General features: G+C 51.2%; 6 protein-coding genes across 6 annotated transcripts; 2 read left to right on the top strand and 4 right to left on the bottom strand.

The window, feature by feature from the left end:
• Positions 1-269: 269 nt before the first annotated feature.
• On the bottom strand, positions 270-3,111 carry VTP21DRAFT_6862 (uncharacterized protein; the record flags this gene model as incomplete). The annotated part of the gene is made up of 4 exons (XM_069397539.1): positions 270-574; positions 621-2,345; positions 2,406-2,772; positions 2,848-3,111. The coding sequence occupies 4 exons, from the start codon at positions 3,109-3,111 to the stop codon at positions 270-272; spliced, it is 2,661 nt and encodes an 886-aa protein (XP_069246678.1).
• Positions 3,112-4,676: 1,565 nt separating this feature from the next.
• On the bottom strand, positions 4,677-8,933 carry VTP21DRAFT_6861 (uncharacterized protein; the record flags this gene model as incomplete). The annotated part of the gene is made up of 7 exons (XM_069397538.1): positions 4,677-6,530; positions 6,623-7,239; positions 7,328-7,516; positions 7,798-8,088; positions 8,453-8,475; positions 8,551-8,756; positions 8,814-8,933. 7 exons carry the CDS (start codon positions 8,931-8,933, stop codon positions 4,677-4,679), a joined length of 3,300 nt encoding a protein of 1,099 aa, XP_069246677.1.
• A 25-nt stretch (positions 8,934-8,958) lies between these two features.
• On the top strand, positions 8,959-9,630 carry VTP21DRAFT_6860 (uncharacterized protein; the record flags this gene model as incomplete). Its single annotated transcript, XM_069397537.1, has 3 exons — positions 8,959-9,111; positions 9,169-9,403; positions 9,479-9,630. 3 exons carry the CDS (start codon positions 8,959-8,961, stop codon positions 9,628-9,630), a joined length of 540 nt encoding a protein of 179 aa, XP_069246676.1.
• Positions 9,631-11,855: 2,225 nt separating this feature from the next.
• VTP21DRAFT_6859 (uncharacterized protein) lies at positions 11,856-12,340 on the bottom strand (the record flags this gene model as incomplete). Its single annotated transcript, XM_069397535.1, has 2 exons — positions 11,856-12,115; positions 12,202-12,340. The coding sequence occupies 2 exons, from the start codon at positions 12,338-12,340 to the stop codon at positions 11,856-11,858; spliced, it is 399 nt and encodes a 132-aa protein (XP_069246675.1).
• A 330-nt stretch (positions 12,341-12,670) lies between these two features.
• Positions 12,671-14,125, bottom strand: VTP21DRAFT_6858 (uncharacterized protein; the record flags this gene model as incomplete). The annotated part of the gene is made up of 4 exons (XM_069397534.1): positions 12,671-13,388; positions 13,451-13,647; positions 13,710-13,829; positions 13,898-14,125. The coding sequence occupies 4 exons, from the start codon at positions 14,123-14,125 to the stop codon at positions 12,671-12,673; spliced, it is 1,263 nt and encodes a 420-aa protein (XP_069246674.1).
• Positions 14,126-14,439: 314 nt separating this feature from the next.
• On the top strand, positions 14,440-15,654 carry VTP21DRAFT_6857 (uncharacterized protein; the record flags this gene model as incomplete). The annotated part of the gene is made up of 1 exon (XM_069397533.1): positions 14,440-15,654. One exon carries the CDS (start codon positions 14,440-14,442, stop codon positions 15,652-15,654), a length of 1,215 nt encoding a protein of 404 aa, XP_069246673.1.
• Between the last annotated feature and the right edge of the window lie 2,319 nt (positions 15,655-17,973).

The following is a 17,973-nucleotide window of genomic DNA, read 5'->3' as shown; positions in this document are numbered from 1 at the left end:
AAGAAAATAAGAGGAAAAATCGTAAGGAAAAAAAAAACGCTATTTCACCTCTTAATTGTATATTGTTTTCCGCTTTTCGGTGGGAAAAGGGGAAAAGAAGAGAGGAAAAAAAAAAATGCAAAAAAAACAAAGGATTATCGAGTATAAAAGGACGAGGAAGAATAAAAAAAAAAAGAGAACAGCGAGGGAATAATATAGAATAAAATAAGAGCATGTCTCTGAGGGAGAGACGAAAACAAGTAACGTCATCATCAAGGTCATCATCCGCGCTAGGCTGCGTTCTGGAGGCCTCCCACTTTGATTTGACGATTGTACCCGACAATGCCGCGCAACAGGCTTCCGAGCTGTTGCATGGTCGACCTGCCCACCCTGGGAGGCTTACGATCCTCGCCTCCCTCGGCGCCGGCACCCTGCGCCACGTCAGCACTCTCGCCGCTGTCGTCCAAGGGGGGCTCGGCGTTTTCAAGGATGGTGTCGACGCCTTTCACCGGGGTCGGTGCCGACCCACCCGTATCGCACTGGGCCCACTCTTCCGACTCCGGGGGCGGCGGCGGCGGCGAATGCTCAGTTCCAGCTGATTCGGAGCAAGTCGGCGTCGGCGGGATCAAGCACACTTCTACGCCGGCGCCAGGGCCCGGCTCCCGGTGGCTCGCCAGGCACAGTTGGGGCAGGGGGGGGGATGGCCTCGATCTGATCCTCGGAGGGCGCATATTCGGGGGTGACCCCCATCTTTTCCGCGCCAAATCCGTGCTGCTTCGCAGGCGGAGAGAAGGACGATTTCCCGGGGGTGCGCGCGGAATTCCGGCGTCGCGGGCGCTGGGTGGCGGTGCTGCAGCTGCTGTTGCTGCGCACCGTCATCCCCAGCATTGGGCCGTTGAAAATGGTGATGGAGGAGGAGGTGGCCGAGGAGGAGACGGTGGAGGAGCGGCGGCGATTGCGCGGGGCGGGCTTCTGCGCCTGTTGCGGGGCCCGCTGAGCATGGGTCGGCCTGCTGTCCTGAGGGGCGTTCGCAGAGGGTCCATGTCCCGCGTGGAGGTGCTGGTGGTAGAGGTTGTGCTGGTGGTGGTGGTGGTGCAGCTGCTGGTGATGGTTGGTTCGGTCGATCCAGTTACGCCAGGGAGGGGGAGGGGCGAATGGCCGCCTCCCATAGGCGTACGCCCCCACGCCGACCACATAGGTGCCGCGCGACGCGGAGTGAGCATCCTCGAGCGAAAGCCACGTTTGGTGCTGCGTATAGGGGATGGCGCGCTTCCCGGTGACCACGTGGAGGCGCTTCTGCCCAAACCTCAGGCCCAATGCTGACCGCTGGCGGCGAGGGTTCGTCGGGGAGACGAGGTGGCTCGGGTATTGCTGGCTGTGGACAGGAGGGGGCGGGGGCACGAGGTGGGAGGGGGTTGCTTTGAAATGTTTCGAGAGAAGCAGGGAGGGGGTGGATTGGTAGGGGCGTGGCACGCGCCGATCCTCAATGCGCTCCCCGTCGTCTGTCGCGAAGCCGCTGTCGGCGTCGCTTCGCACAGGCTCCAGCTTGTGCTCCTCCTCGATGGCGGCCATCGAGGACGGGTTGGGAAGGGAGGAGGATGGGGTATGCGGCAACTGGGGCTGCGCTTGGTAAGGGGCATGGGTCTCGCTGCCCTCGTCCCCGCTGGTGCTGGGGACGTCGGGTTGATCGTGGAAGGCCACTGGGCTGGAAAAATCCATCATCCCCGTCGCCATCGGGCTATCGATGTCATCGGACCAAGACGAGCGAAGCAGCTCCCAAGCCGAAGGGGGGGCGCATCTCGCTGCAGCTTCCGAAGGGTATACGGCGGTGTTGGCGGGGGACTTTGGAGGGGTGGGTGGCGCGGGCGCCTGGGCCTTTTTCTCCTCCTTCTTCTCTTTCTTGGAGGTGGCGCTGAGTTTTCGGGCTCGCCCCGAAAGTGTCAGCGTGAGGGGGCCCAGACTGAAGCGTGCCTTCTTGGCCGACGTGACCGGCGGCTCCGCGGTCCACTCGTCGTCCATCACGTTGTCTGCATCGGGGTCTACGAGCATATCCACAAGGATGCCACACCATTTCTTCCACTCCTTGATCTTGATGCGGCGATCGCCAGCCGGGCAGAAAACGCGCTTCGCGAGGAACCTCGCCATGCGCATCGGCATCCGGTCAAAGCGGTCCAGGAAGAACTCCGCGCCCTCCTGCTGGAAAGCGGCAAAGGATGCGCACGAGTCGGGACAGGGGTCAGACCAGGGCGAGCGGTGCCACAGCAGGTTGAGGAGAATGATGCCGAGGGACCAGATGTCGGCCTGAAAGGGGTCGTAAGAGTCGCCCGCGTCCGCATTACGGCACTCTACAAGCACGACCGATTGAGCTGGGGTAGTGAATTGGCAAAAAGGGGTTTAGCTCTTACCATAGCTCATGTAGGGCTTACTCCCGCAATCGAAGTCGTAGCATCGTGCCTCGTTGGTTGCCAGGCCGAAATCCGTAAGCAACACCGTCCGATGCCGGTCAATCAAGAAGTTCTCCGGTTTTAGATCTCGGTGGGCGATGTGCCGCTCGTGGATCGTGCCGACAGTGTCGAGACACTGAACGAAGATGTGGACGGCAAGCTCGTAGCGCTCACGCTCCGAGAGACGGCGCCCGCTATCGTCAAATTGGTCGTGGGACTGGGTGATGAACCAGTACAGATCGCGCCCATTCACGTACTCAAGCAGCAGAAAGAGCCAGTCGTCCGTCTCGAAATAGTCGTGGAAGGTGACAATACGTAGGTTTTTGGGAAGCGACCGGTGTATGTGCACCTGCAAAAAAGTTAGCATCCAGTTAGGCTCCCCCCCCCCACCAACTCATAGAACACAGCGCCGTCCAGGCCATACCTCATTCATCTGGATGTGAAGCTGCTCGGTGGTGAGAGCTGCCTTGGAGAGACACTTGAGCGCGAAGAGGCGCCCACTGATAGTGTCGCGTGCCTTGTACACGATCGCATACGAGCCTTGCCCAAGGGGAGCAAGCAAGTGCAGCGCGTACTTCGAGGCGGGATCCTCGATCACCACGCCGATATTAAAAGGCAGCCATTCTTCCTGTGGCGGATGCGCTTGCTCCGTCGACGGGGACTGCAGATGCTGCTGAAGACCGATCATCACCAGAGGAAAAATATTCAGATGGGAGAGTTCTCAACGTGGCGTTGGGTTGAATCAATACGTAGCGGGGGAAGAGCAAAAGAAATCAAGGCAAATGAATGAAATGAAATTAAATAAGTAGAGGCGATGGACGTAGTAATGGTAGGGAGGTTATATAGAAAAGAGAGTATGAAAAAAAAAATGAGAGAATGGTAATGAATAAAAGTAAAAGCTTCAATATTTCATAAGGAAAGTACAGGAAAGATGAAAGGAATGGAAGAATAAGACAGAAAAAAAAAACAACAGAATATCGATCAAGTAAGAGTAGAAGAAGAGGAACAAAAAAAAACAAAAAGGAATGATATGCTATGATACAAAAGAAATAACAGAGAGAAGCAAAAGAAAGCCCAACTACACTAGCGAGGTATAAGTGAAGGATTAGGGAGATAGAGTTTGAGTAAAGGAGAGTAAAGGTGAAGCAGAGCCTATTGAAGCCAGATGAGGACCGATGAGAAGAGACGACGCGTCACTAGCTAAAGGTCCACTCACCTTAAAGTAGAGAGAAGCGAAAGCTCGAGCTCAAGGTGTAGGAGTTAAGTGAGAAAGCAATAGGGAAATGGAAGATAATCTTCCTTCCCCCTGAGGGTGAATTGATCCAGAGTACAGAAACAGAAGGGGATATTAAACGATATTAAGGGAGCCCCTCCGCACCTCTTCTCCTCTACTGTACTATTCTTCTCGATTTCCTTAATCACTAGGCGGTTGAAGGGTTTTTTTTTGTTAGGAGGTATAGAGCCAACTAGGTTTCTCTCTTGAGTTGCTCCTGACAGGCTTGTAAGAAAAAGCGCGACTTCGCCAAGAAACCACCCGGGTGCGAAAGAGTGCGACAGTCTGAATAAAAGAGTAATATAAAAAAAAAAAGAGCGATTAGAAATCATGGACCATGTCTTTCTCTTTTTTTTTTTAAGTCACTGATAGTTAATAATAGTAGCCTTGGAAAAAACAGCCGCACCACCACAAAACAATCTAATAAAACAGCTCTATAAAAAGGGGAATAAGGGGGCGGGCGCATATAGCGCACATATACCTACCTCAATATATGCAATAAAGACGGATGCGCTCAAAATGGACAGGAGAAAAATCGGAAAGAAAGAACAAGATGATGAAGAGAAGTGAAACGAAGAGAAGAGAATCGATGAGAACGACGCAATCAATTCCTCGTGCCGTCAAACGAAATTCCCCCTAAAAATGTTCTATGGGAAAGCCTAAGTCGAATAAGGTTTTAGCTAGTCCGAATTTCCTCTTATGTCAACTGGCATTGGGTAAGGATCGAAAGGTGCATATTATTGATAAGGACTAAGACTAGAACTAAAAACATGGAACTACTGCTACAAAGCGCAAGGAATCGGGGGGGGGGGGGGGACGAAAAGAAACAAGGAAGACAAAAACTTTCACATAGATAGAGAAATAAGAACTGGAATAACAAGAAGTTGAGGAGAAATTATTTCCAAATAACACATATTTATAGATAGATAGATAGATATGTATATAAAAGAACGCTAAACGACATTGCATGGTAAACAAAATCAACAACAGAGAAGCCAGTCGACCACCTGTCGCTCCCCCATATCTAGCGGCTCCACCAGAGTCTCCTGCTCCGATACTTTTTCCCCTTGTTCGGCTTCACAAGCACTCTTACCTGTATGATCTTCCTTTTCCTCCTCCTCCTCCTTCTTACTCCGCCCTACAAATCTTTTGAATGCCGCATCGACCGCATTCTCTACTGCAACGCGATCGCTATTTCCGACCAGAACACTTGATGCTGCAATACGTAGACAAGCAATCAGTGAATGCAACTCGTCGGCAGAGAAGGCACCATCAGGCTTGGTATCAGCAGGCTCGGGTGCTTGCCTTTGTTGAACATGGGTGGGCTTCGCTTCCATCGCGTCGGGGGCCAGAGGCTTTGTCTCTCCTTCCTCCTCCCTTAACCCCACCCCCGTCTCCTCCTTCCCCACCTCCTTTTCCTCTTCAGGCGCTTTCGCAGGTGGCGTAGCCCGGGCCATGCCGCTGTCATCTGCGTTTTCCTTGAGCTCTGGGGCTTCCTTCTCCTCCACCCTTGCGGTCAGTCGCTCGGAACTCGCCTGCGGGCTCACGCTCCGCTCCTGACCGTTTTCGAAGAGCGCCCTTAATGCCGCTACCTTCTGTGCGCGCTGACGCTGAATTGACTCGCTTGTCCGCGATTTGTCTGCTTCGTCGACTTCCTCTTCCTCCGCCAGCTCTTTGTCGTCGGGTATAGCTAAGCTCGAAGGCCGCCTCAGCGAGGGTCTACTTGTTAACAAGGTTGGATCGGTTAATGAGCGGGTCATCGTGCGGGTCTCGTCGGCTCCCGAACGTCGCGGTTGGGGCGCATGCTTTTTCTTGTCGAGCATCTCGGAAGGGGAGGCCGCCGCGGGGATGGCTCCCTCGGCGCTAGGGCGGTTCAAGGACGGGCCGAGGTGCCGATAGGATGGCCGGTCGGTCGGGTCGGGCGCAGGAGTGACAAAAATCGGGACCGACTGGCGGCGATGGGGTTCACCCTGCTGCGGGATAGGGGGGAGATCGCGCTCCCCCGAAGAGGGCACCGTGAGCGGGGGATGCTCCGGGGAGGAGGAGCCCGGTTTGGCCCACCGCGGTTGACTGCCGGGCGAAGAGCCCGATCCCACCGGCGCGGCGGGCGTGATTTTGGCGGTGGGAGCCTTCATGGCGCCCAGGGAGGGCATAGGGGAGATGGGCCGCTGGACGATGGAGCGCAGGCGATTGGGCGTGAGGGTGACTTTCATCGTCTCTCCGCTTTGAAGGACCTCGTCGAAATTCGGCACCCGTCTTTCTCCCTCCTCCTCCTGCTGTTGCTGCAGGGACTGCTGCTGAAGATGCTGCTGCTGCTGCTGCTGTTGCTGCTGTTCTGGAGCATCGATGCCCGGGTAGATGGACGACAAGGAAGCGCTTCGCCTTGCCTTTTTAACGCGTATTCTTGCGAGGAACCCGAGGATTCCGCCACGGCCGGATCCGGCCGTGTTGTTGGAGCCGAAGCTGGCTAAGCTAGTCTGGCTCGATACGCTCGGCCTCCCCAGCAACGGGTTCAGCTTTGCATTATTGGTGTGGCTGGCCACGGTGGGGAGCGATCGCTGCCCGCTTGCTGCCGAGCCATTCGAGCTGACGGAGAGGGAGCGCTTGCTGCGGGGGGGTGTGACGGAGGAGGGATTGGTGGGGGATTTGTCGGGGTAGAGTTGGTTGGCCGAGGTGGGGGAGTGGGGCGGGGTGCGCTTGCTGCCGAAGCCGTTGCCGTTGCCGCTGCCGTTGCCGACGAAATCCACGAGATCCATCACCCGGTCCATCGACAATTGCTCCTGGGCAAGCTCGAGCGAGGAGCGGACCTGGTCGGGGGAGGAGCCCAGCCGCTTCTACAAGGTTCGTGGAGAGAGCATGCATACCAGGTTAGGGGGGGGGGGGGAGCCGTGAGCGGGCGGAGACTGCGCCTCTTAGAACTACATACCTCGAGGGAGAGCTTCAGCTTGGTTCGTTTGAACATTCCCCCAATCTCTCGATCGTCCAGCATGGCCGCGTACACATCCTTCACCCTCACAAAGTCGGCATCGTACAAATCCGCGACGCGCGCCACCGCCGTCAACACATAGTCGGCGACATGCTCCAGTATGGCCGTAACGTAGACCACATGCAGGCTCGTCACGACACCGCCGCCGTCGACGGGGGTTGCCGTGGGGAGTTCCAGCTCCCTTCCGTCGCCAAGCGCGCTTCGAAATGCGCATTTGCGTCGCAGCACGGAGTAGGTCTGGTCGAGGGGGAAAGCGTGGGGATGCAGGTCTCGGGTGCGGGCCAGCCCGGCGTAGTCGACGGGAGCGCCGCTGTCCAGGTGGTCCTTCATCTCTAGCTCGGCCTCCACGACGGCATTCTTTCCAAGGCTGTTGGGGAGCAGCTGGGTGACGGCCTGCTTGATGCGCGTGAGATCCAGCGAGCGTGTTGTCACAAGCAGCGAGTAGAGGAGCTCATCTAGGAGCGTGTTTATAGCGCGGAGGGCATCCGACGAGATGCGGTAGTCGCCGACCTGCGAGATGATTGCATTGGCTGCGTTGGGGGTGATGTATCTTAGTTCTAGAACGAAATGGAGCAGATGGGGAGTTAGAGTTATGGCCAAGCTCAGGCATGCGAGCTCCGCATCAACCCACCTCTCATGATTCACCTATGTCGTAACCAGCATCCGGGCGATGCCTGAGAACATAGAAATTGGCGGATGCAGAGGCGGGATGGGGGAGAATGAATGGGAACAACGAGGGAACGGGGCCACGAATGCGTGTCAATGCGAATGCGGGGATGCACAGGAGCCGGAACAGGCCAAGCAGCTGGGTCGATGGCAGGCGCAGATGAAATGCTGATGAGAGTGCGATGAGAGCGCAACGGGGCGAGCCGCAAAGGAAAACAAAGAGAGCGAGGGGGGAGGGAAGGGAGCGGGTGCACGGTTCTCCGAAAGAACCTGGCTGGAAAAAAAAGTTTTTTTGTGTGCAAAACGCGGCTTGTCCCCTCTACCACTCTGGTGACAAGCCGGCAGAATCTGCATGCCCTTATAAGGAAGAAATCAATCGAAGGGGGGCGAGGGGCAGTTTTTAATTTAGCGATTTAAAAGTCATAGTGGATGAGGCGCGAGGGCCCAACTCCCCGGCCCGCCTCCCCCGCCCACTGGCCGGTGTCTGAGAGCCTCCGCGGGACTAGCGGTTGCCCGCGCGGCTCTGCACGCACCTCCCCAAGGCCCAGGCGCGCCTCCCGCACCAAGCGGCATCCGCGTCCACCGCGCAGCTGCATCGCTCTTCGGCCGTGCAGCTGGAAGGCGCCGCCATCCACGGGGGGACCTCGGCCTCACGCTGTCCCGCCCGCCGCTGCTCGTCCTCAGCCCAAGGGCACAAGACTCGGCTCTCCCTGTGGCTGGCGAGAAAAGAACAGGAAAGCCTGAATTTGATTAAGACAATCCGGTGTGTCCAAAAAGGAGAGCCGCTCCTTATGCGACGAGTTTGGCCGGAATGTTTCTCCCCTTAGGAATCCCAAACACCGGCCTCCGCTTTTCTGAAAATGTCTTTGGCCTTTCCTGATTCCCCCTTATTGTCGCCCTCCTCTCCCGAGAGTACCTCGCGCTCACCTGCCACAATTGCACGATCCCGAGAGTCCCCCTTCCAATTTGACTCCGTTACACAGCAACAAGCGCGCGCCAATTCTCCGCACTCAACGCGTTTTTATTCCCGTTCTATTTGCCTTCGGGACAGCTTGGGACTTCTAGCCTTAGTTTGTTTTCTCGGCCCGGCATTGCTGGACCCACCCGACTCATTCTTGAGGCTCAGACTGAAATGCATCGGCATTCGAGTGCAGAGCTAGTTTATACAGAAGCTCATACTGGCCGTGAATGCTCCAGCCTACCATCCGAATTGCATTCCTAAACTATTGGCATTGAGCTTTTGAAATCGCCGCACCCGCAGTCGGCGAGGGCATCGACTGAGTGTGAAAGGCTGTTTTATCTTAACCCCAGTTCCCTCCGATAAAGCGCAGCCCTCTGTATTGCACTTTTCGTGCTCATTATCAAAACAGGGCCAAGAATAACTGGCAACCCATGCTGCCTGCTCCTCCTGTATCATCACCCACCTCAATCTATAGGAAAATTAAGATACCCCAAGCAAACAAACCCTCCCATGAATCTCCGGGTCTTGGGTGCAATTGGTCTCGCCAATGCCCGCCCCGCTATGAGACGTCGCGTCCTGCACGCTCATAACCAAGCGCTGTGCACATGCTGTGGATGCGTCCATCTCGGATCTATTTCATTGCACGTGGATGTTCACGGAGGAGCTTAAACTCGGCCTATTGTCCTGCGTTATCATGATGAAACTGCGTAAATCTAGCACTATTATTATGACCCCACGGTGGCAGCCCTTTGGCAAAGGTTGCCAACCCCTCCCTATATCAGCTAGCTCTATTGGGCGGCCTGTATCTGGTCCAGTAGTTAAAAGTGTTAGCTTTGGCGCCTCCACCGGAAACTAACAGACATTCCTCCCCCTTCCTGCTGTTCCCAATCCTCCTGCGCCTTCACTCCCCGCTTCAGCACCACCCGTGGCCGCAACTACAGCACCCGCGCCAGAACCTAGTCAACCTGCTATTCAAATTCAGCCCCCACCCATGTGGATGCCCGTCCAAGTGTATCCGTGGATGGGTATTGGCATATCCCCGATGAATATGCCTATGGTTATGGCAAATCTTCCAAAACCCAAGCCCAATAAAGGTAGGCGGATTTTCCCGTCCGTTTCGATGCAAGCAAGGAGGGGTGAAGTAACAGAGTGTTCCTTTTCGAGAACAGGTTTGCATAAGCAAGGTCGTGCAAAGGATAGGCATGCATCTGATCCTGAGGAAATGGGCTTCGAAGGTGCTGGAAAGAATATTTCTCTCTATGAACTACCCTTAAAACCTAAACCCACTCTAGCAGAATCACCAAAGATGATCAGGAAGTAAAAAAAGCCCTGATTCATCGCAACAGCCCTTAAAGGATGAAAATTAGTTAAGTTTTCCGAACTTGGATGATCTTATGTGTTATACCAAGCAATACCAGAGTAGTATGCTCACCCGCGAAGCTTTGGCCAATTACCAAAGACTCTTTGTTTTATTAACTCTATATCGACTGTCTATGGCTTAAATAGTTTATTCATGCTGATCTTGGTTTATTTTCTGAATTGTACAGGGTGGTGGTGCTTGTTTTGTTTTTGACCCTGCCGCCTCATAGTACAGCTTAAAAGTTTGGCAAAGATAATTGAATAAAATACAAAATTATTCATAAATCAAGGGATGCGCCCTTTAAACCATACATTTCAACCATGAAACAAGAATGTAGAAATCGCATCCGAGCGAATCCATTAATAAACACCATGCCATCACTAGCTTCTGAGGATATCACAAAATTATTCATGTTTGAACCCAATTTTTTAACTGTAGCATTGGCAGGAGATAGTTCATTGGGGTCAAATAACATTTACTCTTGGTAATTCGAAAGAACGATTTAGACTAAATTATTTTTTATTGATATTTAGTTCGTTAACCTCGATGTAAACAGGACATCGTAAAACCTAAAACCGTAAAATCATTAGTCAACGGATTCAACCATGGCGAAAACCAGAGGGTTTTAGGATAAAGGATTTATCAGACATCCAAGGAAGGTGCTTTAACCATCACAAGAGCGTCAAGCTCTTTTGGTGGAAACTGCGAATTAGGAATAAACATCATCCCCTAAATCCCCTTTCCAAAACCCCCCTGCGCATAAGTGGATAATTACCTAATAGTATACTAATACTATAGTACTGACGAGATGAGGGCAGAAATGTACAATCTAATGAAGGATAAAACATTAGTAATCATCCTTGAATTCGCAACATGAATGCAGTGGGAGCTGAAAGGGTGATGAATCAGTAGAAAAAAATACTGGCAAGTACAACCGACAACCCAAACAAATCGGGCGCCGGTGGTTTGTTTCACCATGGTCGATAAGTTAAGGCGAGGACGGGGAAAGAAGACGTTGTCCTCTTGAAATCTCATCATAAACCACCCCCCCAAAAAAAAATAGAAAATTCGAACAGGCCTATTTACCTCATACTCAATTCAGTATTAGCGCGGATGGGTAGTTAATAATACATAATGGGGTTGATAGAAAGAGATGGAGGAAGAAGAGATAGGAAAAAGTAGAGAAGAGGAAGAGAGTAAGGAGAATAAGTGAAAAATCTGGTCACTTTTATACCCGAATTTCAACATGTAAACAAACCTTTGAAACGGAGAATGAACGTGACTGCCTTTTCGAAATCGATGGAATCCAGTGAGCAAGCTCTAAGCACAGCAGACGCGTGTTTTTCATACTCTCCAAGAGGGTCAAAGAAATGGTTCTTTATGAAGGAAACTTAGAATCGGATCGACGACCCAGTTTTCAGCACCATGTGCGCGTCAGGATGAAATTCTCATTAAAGCCCGGGTAGTGTCAAAGAGTCTCGAATCAACCAGGATGCCATGCGGTTGAAGAGCAGCTGGTTAGCCTGAGAAACCAAAGAGGCAATATATTACATGTCAGCAACGCGCTATTTTGTGCAAGGATTTTCTATATTTTATTTTATCTTCAGTCCTTGAATTGAGTCTCCTATCTATTCCATAGCAAATAGAAAATTTGTACTAGCAGACCTCTTTATCATCTCATATATCGCGATACCGGCTGTGCTTCAACCCTGGTTACCCAGCACTTAATTTATTCAGCGCTCCTTCCTTTCTTCTACAAAATTCTTTACCATTCATTTGGTCAGGCCTCTCATAACCAATGTCTTGCCTAGAGTATTCAATAGGCGCTAATAAGGAGAAGCTCGTTATCGAAACTAATAGGTGCAGTGTCTTTAGCGTTGCCAATAAACGCGGGCTTTTCCTATCTATCTTTTTCTTAAAAAGAGAACCATTGTCCATCACATAAGCCTTTTCAGAATAGGCCACAACCAGTGGCATGAAGCTTCCCTGGGCTGACAGATCTCATTGTATTGCTGCCTTCTCCAATAATAACCAACTGCCTGTCCCCGGGAAAAGGGAGTCTTTAGCCAGCTCCACTTGAGGCCAATGTAAAAGGGCATAGGAGGTCGCGGGTGTACCTCTTCAAGTATATGTTTATTGGATAGAGAAAATGGAATTTAGAAAAGAGTGTCTCCACTGGATCTAATTCATAGGTGGGCCACGCATTCTATTTCAATATCCACATTCCTCGGCAGATTGGCCACTTGAACGCATGTTCGCGCAGGTTTCGGCTCTGGCAGCAGCTCATTATACGCTTCATTCATAGAGCTGAAGTTTCCCATATCCTTGAGGTATACATTCACCTTCACAAGCTTCTCAAGTGATGTTCCTGCAGCACTGAGAACATCCTTTAAATTGCTTATGATTTGGCGGGTCTTAACCTGAATGTCACCTTCGACAAGATCCCCTATATATGACCCACATTAGTGCCGAGAATGTTAAGCAGTCCATGGGGGGGGGGGGTGGTCGAAAGAGAGGGGGCTTGCCACTTACCTTCAGGGGTTTGGGGGATAATTCCCGAGCAAAACACCAGGTCATTAATGACCACAGCTTGTGACAATGGAGCTGCGCGATTGGCGCTGCTTAGGACTGTCTGCTCAGTGTTAATGAATTTTTTGTTGATGTTAGCCATCGTGCTACTAAGTTGACGCGATTCCAACCGCGACTTAGTAATCTGCGGGTTCGATTTAAATACGTGCTATTTTCCCACCCTGTGCACGTGGTCTCGAGAATTCCACCATTTTCTTAGTCATCCAGGTGATTCGTAGAATGGGATCCAGAAAGTCCTCGTGGGCAAGAGAGGAGAGTTTTCCATAGATAGAATTAGGCAGCGGCTATTGCTTTATCCTTGGGGGGAGGAGTTACTCACTTTATAGCGTACAGATACAACATGATAAAAAATGACAAGGTATTAAATATTAGTTGAATCCCTTTCCTGTCCATTGGGATGGGCCCAGCCGCTCTACCAAAATTTGCAAGGGACCCACACATCCTCCACCACCAATTGGTCCAAGGCTGAATTCCCGCTATCGCTCACCACAATGTAGAAGGGGAAACACGCGGCGGTTAAGCACGCATGGTTCGGGATCACGTGCAGCGCAGTGCCTATGGGTAGCTTGCTGAACTCCTCCACCGGCACGGTCATGATCCCATGCTCTTGCGATGTCTTGGCAAACTCCCATGTTTCGTGGCCCAGGACGGTGCCGAACCCCCCCTGGGGAGCAGCATCGCGCGAGAAGGCCAATGCCCCCGCATCCACCAGGATTTGGCTGCGAAGCGGATAGTGACTCAACACCCGACACAGGACTGTTGCAGCACAGTCCTCCGGGGCCACGAGGCCGGTGGCAATCTGCTGCCGGTCAAAGAAAATGTAATTGCCCGCGTGCAGCTCCGTGATTCCGCCTAGCCCCTCCACACTCTCAAGCGACGCGGCCATAGCGGTCGGGGTGGCGCCGATGGATATCTCTCCAACCTTCACCCCGTTCTTCTCGAGATACTGCTTGAATTCAAGAGCCGCGTCGCGTTCCTGGTGAAGAAAGTCTTGCGTAGATCCGGGGTCGCGCCCTCCATAGGAGTGGCCGGCGTGGGAATAGATGCCCGTCAGATGGACGTGGGGGCTGGCCTGAAGCCTCTGGGCCAGTTCAAGCGTGGGCGCATAGTTTGGAGGGACTCCTGCGCGCCTAAATTTGAGAATGCATTTGGATGAATTCAGCAGCGGGGATGACACTAGCAAAAGACGTACTGGTTTCCGCACTCTATTTTCAAGAACGCGTGGAACTTCAGCTCCTCCCCCTTGTCCTGGCCCCATTGAACGCAGAAGCTCTCCACAGCCTCCAATGCCTCCAGATTATCAATCATGAGGTTGAACACGGGCACTTTCTTCGCAAGAAGCGCGGCTTCTTGCAGTTTATCGGGGCTGATCGGGAGGCCGAGGAGGACCTGTCAACAATACCGTTGATAACGGATGCCTTTTTGTTTTGTCTGGAATTCGGCAAACTTACATCCCGGAGCCTTTTAGTCGAGACTAGATGGGAGTTGATCAAAAAATCTGCCTCGGCCATAGTGCTGACAATGATGGAATCACATTTTTCAGAGAGCTGGATCTCCGTGGCTTCAATAGTCTGTCAGAGCAATTGAAATATGGAATTAAATGCCGAGCGTAAGCATCGAAAGGATTGCCTATCTCTACCTTGTGCGTCTTAACATGGACTCGCATTTTCACCCCAAGGCGCTCCGAAATTTGCTCAAATCGACGTGCATTTCGCTCGACAATGGCGCGATTAACAACGAGGGCCGGGGAACGAATGTCGACGAGCCTCTTCCCCACGTACTGCTTACGAAGGCGATCCTTGGCCTCCGCGTAAAAGTCGGGAGGGAAGAATGCGGGGATGGAGGTTTGCGGAGGAAGGGACGCCATGAGAAGAGCGAGAAGAGCGAGAAGAGCGAGATTGGAAGGGAACACGCTTGAGAAAAAAGGGTATGTCAAGAGTCAAGCCTATTTTTAGTGGGGTCTGGCCTTCCATTGGCAGCTCCGACTCGGCACCCATTGGCCCGTCATCTTGATCATCTATCGAAGAAAGAGATTAAGGTTGGGAGCAACAGATAGATAATAGGGTAAACCTTTTGGAGTCCAGCCCCGCTCCCCCACACTTTCCCTGATAGACCTGCGGGGCTTTTCTTGCCCACGCGCCTGAGCTCTATCTTTCACGCGCAGGTGGAATTCTCAGGTTTATGGCTTCATCGAATGCTGATTACGATGTCCTCATCAAGGGAGGAACTCTCATCGACACTCTCTCCAAGACAGAGTCCCTCGCCGACATAGCCATTTCAAATGGCCGAATTGCAGACATTGGGCCCAATCTCTCGGGCGATGCCCGCTGTATAGTGGACGCAACGGGGCAGTATGTAACCCCGGGGCTAGTGGACCTCCACACGCACGTATACTGGGGCTCCACCTATTGGGGGCTCGAGGCGGACCCCATATGTGCCCGCACCGGCGTGACCACCGTGGTGGACGCGGGGAGCGCTGGCGCCTATACTTTCCCGGGGTTCAAACGATTCATCATTTCCCAGAGTCTAACCCGCGTCTTCTCTTTCCTGCATATCTCGGCGATCGGGCTGACGGGCCGCACGTTCGAGCTGAGTCACGAGGAGAACGTGGACGTGGAGCTTGCGGTGGCGACCATTCAGGCCAACCGCGACCATATCAAGGGAATCAAAGTGCGCGTGGACGCGGATACATCGCAGGGCAGTGATAAAGGCGTGAAGGCCTTGAAAAAGGCAAGAGAGGTGGCGGACGCAGTGGGCCTTCCGGTGATGGTGCACATTGCAAAGGCCCCGCCCACGCTTGAGGACGTGGTTGGCATCATGGCGCCCGGCGACATCCTGACCCACTGCTGTACAGGACATTCGCAGAGCCTGGTCGACGAGAATTACCGCCTGAAACCGGTGGTGGAGGAGATGCGAAGCCGCGGCATCCTTCTCGATCTGGGGCATGGGTCCGGGAGCTTCAGCTGGTCCGTCGCCGAAGCTATGGTCAAGCAAGGCCAGCTGCCCGATGTGATCAGCTCCGATCTCCACCAGCTCTCTGCACTCGGGCCTTTGTACGACCTCCCCACCACGCTCTCCAAGTTCTTGCACCTTGGGGTGCCGCTGCACGAGGTGATCGCGCGGGCCACCCTTAGCCCAAGCAAGGCCATCGGCTGTCCGGAACTTGGGCGGCTTCACCTAGGAGGCCCTGCCGATATCGCGGTGTTCCGGTTAGAAAAAGGCGAATTCAAACTGAAGGACGCCTATTTCCGGGAACGGGTCTCCAATATACGCTTGGTCAACACGCTTACTTTAAGAGGGGGCAAAGAAATGCCATTCACGCAGGCTAAAGAGCCGCATCCTTGGGTGCTTCGGGATGTCAATAAAGTCGCCGGATTAGGCGAAAAACTACGATAATTTGATGTAATATCACTCATCTATTCTGGAGATATATACATTTTTTCAATCCGAATATCAAAGCCATGTAAAAGAGGATGCTCCTTGATACCAATTTTAAAATTGGGGGTCCATTTAAATTACCAGACTTGCACGTCTATCCTGCAAGCCTCATCACATATTCAAATACGGGGTGGCGGCTGTTTACCTCGTAAGCTTAGCGCCTAACTTTGTGAGAAACATCCTTGGGAACCCTGTTAAAAGAGATGAGTAAACACGACGATATACTTGGGAAAAAAAAACAGGGTGCAATTTTGTCCAATTTCAAGAGTCCCTGGCCTTGGGATGCTGTGACCAAATTTTTCCTTCGAAATGGATCAAAGAGTCGATGGATACCTTCAAATGATCAGACATATTGGATCAGAGAAAAAGCAGTAGAATATTATATTATATATGAAGTGATCGATAAGAACAATCAACGGATAATAAAATATATTGCAAGTAAAGAAACAGTTTTAAAAGACAGCATTCACTTCTCTCGTGTTTAACAGTGTGCCTATATGAAGGATGAAATCGATAAAGTCTTTTGAATATATCCAAGGTTCGTAGACATCTCAGTTCTATTTCCACCATGTTTACTCATGCGGCGTTCCCATGTTGGCAAGAATACTCCAGAATAAAGAGAATGCATTTAATAATCCTCCGAGAATGAAAATGGGTCACCCACGCAAATTATCAAGCCGTGGTGAACATAGGTTATGCAGAAGCGTGGCGATACGAGAGTGTAAGAACAGAGTCAAGGCGCAAGAACTTTGGAACGAGACGACTGAGGAGGTTATTTCCGTGAACACTGTTCGTGAAACACTCCATTGTAATGATTTTGTAGCTAGGGTCGAGAAAAACCTCTTTCTATCGAAAAGGCATCGCCTTAGGAGACTCATGGCATTTGCAAAGAAATACAGCAATTGGACCGTTAAAGATTGGAACCGTGCCATTTTTTCCGACGAGTGCCAAATACGTATCTTTGGGAATAAAACGCGAGAGTAGTTCTGGAAGAAATGTAATGAACCATTGCAAGAGCGCCATATACAGCCAACAAGCAAACACGGTGGCGGAAGTATTATGATGTGGGGTTGCATGACTCCACATGGCATTGGAAGAGCATGTCGTATAATAGAAAATCTTAACGCTGAGTTATATTCAAGAATTCTCGACGAAGAGATGATAGCTACGCTCCAGTTGTATAGTCTCAGCAAGCAAGAGATAGTGTTTCAGCATGACAATAACCCCCTAAGCACAAGGTCAAACTTATTGGTCGGTGGTTCGAAAACAACCAAATCCAAGTTCTCGACTGGCCTTCATCATCACCAGATCTCAACCCCATAGAAATTTTATGGGCTGAGCTATAAGGGACGTCTAAGTAGCAGATTCCTGAAGATAACGAGCCAGGTGATCTATGAGATAATATTATCTGGGAGTCGCTCACGCAGGAGGTTTGTGTGAAGATGGTTCGCACGATGCCAGAACGGATCCAAGCGGTGATTAAGGCAAGAGAAGGATATACTAAGTGGTAGTCGGAGAGCACTTTATTTATACAAAGGATTTATTAAAATGCCCCTGTAAAGAAAGCGAATAAAAGGTCGGCACCATGTAAAATCTCTATATCTGGATTTAAGAAAATTTCCGAAATACGTTAATATTTCACTTGAAGAGAGTAAAGGGTATTCAGTTGAATACGAAATAGTAACAACACAAGTGGGTTTTTCAAATATTTACTTTTTTTTTACGGGCGTAGTTTATAAAAAAAAATAATTAGGTAAAAGTAAAAAATAAAGTGCTCCAAAACTTCCGGAGATATTTTATCAGAAGGTGCAACTAATATAGATATGCTTTAACTATCCTCAATGGCATTTGTGAAGGCATGAAATTAGAGTAATCGAACCCGTTTGGTGTATTCTCGGTTCTTAGCTAAAATTCCTTACCAGCGGGTATTGAAAAAGGATCATAGACACGCAGATCATGTAACTCGACACCACTGAGCTCCTCCACCTCCTTTCGTTGCTGCACGAAAAGCCGTCTGAGTTCACCACTACACTCTTTAATTTACTGTAGTTCAAAATATTGTCTATGTTTACCATGATCTATAAATCTTTTTGAAGAAATACAACGTACATTTAATATTGTAAGCGAATACTGGGGCCACATATTTTAAAAAAAATGACATATATGTCCACTTATAGCAATAACTTTACTCTAATACAGTTCAGTGGGGTTGATTTCTTCCGGTATTCAAAACTTTTGATCAAGCAGCACGCTACATTATGGAAACATTCAAATTTT

Source organism: Calcarisporiella thermophila (genome assembly GCF_041956535.1).
Source record: "Calcarisporiella thermophila strain CBS 279.70 unplaced genomic scaffold VTP21scaffold_29, whole genome shotgun sequence".
Taxonomy (NCBI): Eukaryota; Fungi; Calcarisporiellomycota; class Calcarisporiellomycetes; order Calcarisporiellales; family Calcarisporiellaceae; genus Calcarisporiella; species Calcarisporiella thermophila.
The sequence above is the reverse complement of the archived record's forward strand: the minus strand, read 5'-3'. Positions and strand labels throughout refer to the sequence as shown.